General features: G+C 44.6%; 1 protein-coding gene across 1 annotated transcript; it reads right to left on the bottom strand.

Moving 5' to 3' along the window:
- Positions 1 to 202: 202 nt before the first annotated feature.
- On the bottom strand, positions 203 to 4,919 carry itm2ca (integral membrane protein 2Ca). Its single transcript, XM_084448177.1, has 6 exons — positions 4,710 to 4,919; positions 2,683 to 2,826; positions 2,324 to 2,512; positions 2,114 to 2,224; positions 1,734 to 1,884; positions 203 to 1,417 (listed from the first exon to the last, which is right to left on the bottom strand). The coding sequence occupies exons 1-6, from the start codon at positions 4,800 to 4,802 to the stop codon at positions 1,332 to 1,334; spliced, it is 774 nt and encodes a 257-aa protein (XP_084304303.1). The 5' UTR covers positions 4,803 to 4,919; the 3' UTR covers positions 203 to 1,331.
- Between the last annotated feature and the right edge of the window lie 421 nt (positions 4,920 to 5,340).

Here is a 5,340-nt window from a genome sequence, read left to right as displayed (position 1 = left end):
ACTTTACCCTAGTAGTGCCATTGACAATGCTTCCTGTCATATAGCCAACTGAACAATAATCATTTGCATGATGCAAGCTAAAGCAAGGATGTCACTGCATGGGTTTTTCAAACGTGATCAATTCAAACAAGAGCACACAGGTTTTCACTACTTTATTGACATACATTTTTTCACCAGCAGACAAAATATACAGATAATGAAAAGTATTGTTCAACATTTGATATAATGATAAGCTCCCTTTCAGTAGTAATAACTTTAGTCCAGTCTCTGACTGTAGACTAAGGCTTTAAACATGGCCTAATGAAATATTCTAACAGTGCAGTTTATTTTCCTTAAACATACATGCAAAGATAAATAAAGACAGAGTATTCTAAAACAATTCACAGAAGCATTGAACAGGAGGGGTGCAAAAAAAGAGAGATGCTCCCTCCCAAATGAGAGAAAACTGGATGTATAGAAAGGCGGAGAGTTCAAAACATGATTTGACATTATTTTACTTGATTTCACATGAGAGGTACAGCGTGGCTGAACTGAATATCTGGTGCATTCATATTCATACACAGATAAGCGAAGAGGAGTAAGTGGTCTTTTACAAGAGTGAGGAGGCCTTGGGTACGTGATTGCTACTGTGGGGAGGAACACACACAAACATTTACCCATTTAGACCCATACAGCCACTCAGTCTAACACCCAACTTATAATTCACTTTGCTGTTACTGGTAAAGAAAGCACCATGTGCCTTCTTACGTGACATACCTAAAGAATTGAGCGAGGAAGGGAGCAGCGGAAGACAGAAAGGAGCAGGAAGTGAAAGAGAGAAGACTCAAAAGCCACAATGCCACAAGCCTAATGCCACAGTTGAACATTGGGGGTTCATGTTTGCTGAGAGAAGCAGGTTTCAATGCCTTAGCACAGGGTCATGTTACAGAACACAAAGGGACACAGTAGTCTCCAAAGGAAGACAGTAGTCACCTTGACAACGCATGGAAATTGTGGTCTCCCTTGACAACAAAGGGCGTCACGAAATTCCCATAAGTGGAGAAGGTCTTCATAAGATAATTCATTACTGGCTGAAAGATTCTGCTACATGGACCATTTGGAGTTCAAGAAAAGAAGAACATAAATTATTGCAGCAAACACAATAACATAAATTATTGCAACAAACACAATGTTTTGATAATAAAACTAAACAAAAACTCATATCAAGTGCAACTGAAACATAAATCAGCATAAGGGGGCTACAACAGCCAGCATAAGGGGGCTACAACAGCTGAAGAGGAGGCTGTGTGTTGGGGTAGAATTGGGGGGCATTATGATTGGCGGCAATGCACTTAGTCACAGATGACCGTCTCCACCACAAATGTATTCTCAAAGTGACGGATGCGGTGGCAGTTCTTTGCTTCGCGTTTATTGATGCCTGCATTTCGGTAAGAGAAAGAGAGAGAGAGAACATGTTTATAAAACTACAATTCCCTGAAAATGGGAGCTAGTCTGGATTTCAATCAACATCACCACCCATCACTGACCAATAACATTACTCTCAAACCAATCTCTTAAATACCTGAAACCAGATGACCACAAAATCCTTTCCTGACCACCTCTATTTCCAAACTCTAACCCAAATCAACCCTCATATCATATCAAATCTCCTAATATATTTGCCCCTGGCATTCTTCAGCACCCCGCCCACCACCACCCCCTTTTCCCCGGCCTACCCCACCCCTTCGACTCACGTCTACGGCTAGCACGGTGCTTCAGGCGGTACGTGTCCTTGCCGTTGCACAGGCGGTAGATGAAGGGCCCCAGCTGGTGCATGTTGTGCACCCTCCCAGTTACCACCATCTCCTCATGGATGATGTAGGTTTGGGGCAGGTATGTTCCCTTCTGCCGGGGGGGGGTCCAGAGAGAGAGAGGTTGAAAGGACAGAGAGAGAGAGCGATATGTGAACAGATGTTTTCAGGTCAGAGAGATGGGGAGAGTGTCACCAAGGATTTGGTGTTTCTCAAGCAAATAAGTCAGTAAATGTGTCTATGAAATGGTGGATATGAGATGGTAAATTATGAAATGAGATGGTGATAGTTTACACTAGGGGTGGGGACAAGCTCAACGTTACCTTGACGTTGATCATCAGTTCCCAGAGGTTCCGTGGGGGCATGACGATCGTGGTGTTGAGCTGGATGACGTAGCACTTGTCCAGAGCTATGTCATGGTATGCAGTCAAGCCCTGGACACACAAACGACACAGGGACAGGTTAAAGGAGCAGTCCACAAAACCTTTTATGTGTGTGCGCACGCGCAAGTGTTCATCCACGTCCCTCCTCACCCTGTGGAAGTCGTGTATGATGTCGGCGGGGTCGCTCCCTCCAAAGTGGGGCACGGGAACGCTGATCTGTTCGTAGTTATCCTCCAAGTAGATCCCCACGTTCTCCTCCAGCTCCTGACGTCCGCGCAGCGGGGCGTACACAGAGTCCTCGTACAGAACCCGGCAGTGGAATAGGTTCTCCTCAGGATTCTGGGCCGCACAAGTAAGTATACAGCCGGAGAAGAGAAGAGGTGAAATAAGGAGAGGAGAAAAAAACAGAGTTGGTTTGTATTTTTGTTGACTGTTCCTTAAATCTGTCCCTGTCTGTGTAAGAAGTCTAATAATAGAGATGTAACCATGCGGTATCCCTATGGTCTTACATGAGGTATAAAGTAGTAGCGGTAGACATAGATGGAGGCCAGCACCAGGCCGGACATGAATACCACCAGACCGAAGGTCAGACAGCACAGCCCGTTCAGGGGTGACCTCTTAGAGCGCAGGGGCAGGACCAGCTCCTCCACATCCTGGAGCAGAGAGACACAGAGAGGTTTACACACACACACACACACACACACACACACAGACACAGACACAGACACAGACACAGACACACACACACACACGTCCTCTTGAAGTAGCATGCGAACACACACACACACACACGCACACACACACACAAACCGAGTCCTGATAACGAGAATTGCAAGATAAGGGTAAAGTTCTATCTCAGGATTCAGCTAAAAAAAAAGGAGTACCTAGTTACTCATTATACAATCATAACATGAGGGCAAAATAGAAGGCCTACTCTTCAGGCAACATCATTCTCACATTGCAATGGAAGTGTGGATGCTCAAGAAGCGTTCGGTACAACATGGGGACAACGTAGCAAGACGATGTGTAATGAATGCCTAACCGCCTCCAGTCTCACACTCCATCTGGCACTGCCATGTGCTCAACCTCGGCTGGCAGGATGGCACGATTGGCACCAAGCATACCATAGTCATCCCCTCACCACTCACACATCCATGGATGAGAATTACACTACACTACTCTCTACCCTGTATGTGCTACTATGTGGGTGGGTGTGTGGGACACGCAAGTAAAATGATCAAGTCAGGATAATCCTGTCCCTTCTCTGATAAGTCTAACTACAGAGACCTTTCTGTGTGGAGTTTGCATGTTCTCCCCGTGTTCGCAAGGGTTTCCTCCCAAAAGAACCCAATGCGAAAAACATGCAAAAGAACAGATCGCTAATGCTGTCCATCCCTGACGATAACAGACAGGAGCACCTGGTTGGTCCCCAGGTCCATGCACGCTGCCTACCGTCTGCTCCCAGCTGCCCTTGGGGGAAGGACTACGGGCTGGGTTAAGATCAGGAGAGAAATTTCATCTGTGGATATTCTTATCATTACGTGTGTGTGTGTGTGTGTGTGTGTGTGTGTGTGTGTGTGTGTGTTTCGGCGTTACAACCTCACCTCCAACCATGTGATGCTGTTCACTGTGTGATGAATAAAGATGTTTTGTCTCAAAACAATAAATGTATTCTTAGCTGTGGATTTAGCCTCATATGGTCTCATTCTCTCGGGATTTAAAATAGATTTGAAAGGTCCTTGAAAATATGCTGAATAATCAATGCTTGAAAAATATGATTTTGAACAGATTAGTTGCTATTCTAAAATGCAGAGACAAGATTCAAAGCCGAAGGGTAACGCGCGCGCGCGCGTGTTCCCCACTGAGACAGATAGCTCCTTGTTCGCATGCCTCCTACATAATTAGATGTGACGTGCTTTTACACCGACTGAGTGAACGTGTGACACAATGAGAGCTGTCTATATTCTAGCACTTCATCATAGCAAATGCCAATAGTAGCAGCAACAATAGCCTACCATGAAGTGGTATTTATTGCCTCAACTCTTCACATTTTCATGGTAGCCATCCTGCAAAGGACAGACAAATCTGTCGAAGTGGGATAGGGGTGGTTTTGAGCAGCATCAGAAGTTATGAGAACTCCCTGACTCTGATTATGAAATCATAAGCATAGCCTAGCCCTATTTCATCTGCTATTAATGCAGAATTTTCATTTCCCCTCTTTCCAGCACATTACCACTTTTTTTATTCAAACCACATCATCCTTTGGTAGAATAACCCTTTTCATTTTTACTTCGGCAGTTCCTTGGTGTAGGCTAAGCTAAATGGCGATGGATGTAACGCTCCTGCGGCCCGTCGGTCCAGGTATCGGAAATAAGGTGCAGCCTACAAAGCCAAGGGTCGCATGCAGCGCAAGCATAACCTAGCTTCCATTTGGAAGGTTTAGATATCGTTATAGGGTTTGCTAAAGGATACCCATCGACGAGAAGGGACTTTACATTCATGTTGCAAAACACAATACAATATTTCTTCAACTCACCGTAGGATGGGGAATGAGAATTTCGCTCTTGTCGCCATCATTCTCCTTCTCGACTTTCTGTCCCGCGACGGACTGGAAGGTGATCTTCACCATGACTGCTGTTGTCAAAGCCTATTAAATGTAAATAGCCTACAGCACCACCGCTTGAAACCGTATTTATCTCCTGACACTGGTGTTAAGCTACAAACTGTAGATACAGTGTAGCTGTTTTGTCTTAGTCGACCGGAAGCAGTGTTTTTTTTAACCCGCTTTAAAGGGACAGATACTTGGATCGTGCTTGAACGTCAGCTGGGTCCTTTGCTATCTGCAGGACTATAGGATAGGTATCTGCTTATATATCTTTGTTGAGTACATGTCTGTATTGTTTGTATATTTGAAACTTGTTCAATAAAAAAAGAATGGAAAAAAGAAGGACTGTAGGTCAAGATAGGACTAGTGTGTTCAAGTGTTCTTGCTCGCAGAAGTGCGTCACTCATGGATGTAGGCTATTAATAGAGGTGTCAGTACACTGAGTAGGGTGTGTGACGTGTGCTCCGAAGTGAGAAAGGGATATGGTAGTGATAATTGAGGTATCATATAGTCTATTAGGTTTATTGAAAAAAATGAAAAATCACTGAGAAAAAAAATGAGT

Source organism: Borostomias antarcticus (assembly GCF_949987555.1).
Source record: "Borostomias antarcticus genome assembly, chromosome: 1".
In the NCBI taxonomy this organism is placed as follows: Eukaryota; Metazoa; Chordata; class Actinopteri; order Stomiiformes; family Stomiidae; genus Borostomias; species Borostomias antarcticus.
The sequence above is the reverse complement of the archived record's forward strand: the minus strand, read 5'-3'. Positions and strand labels throughout refer to the sequence as shown.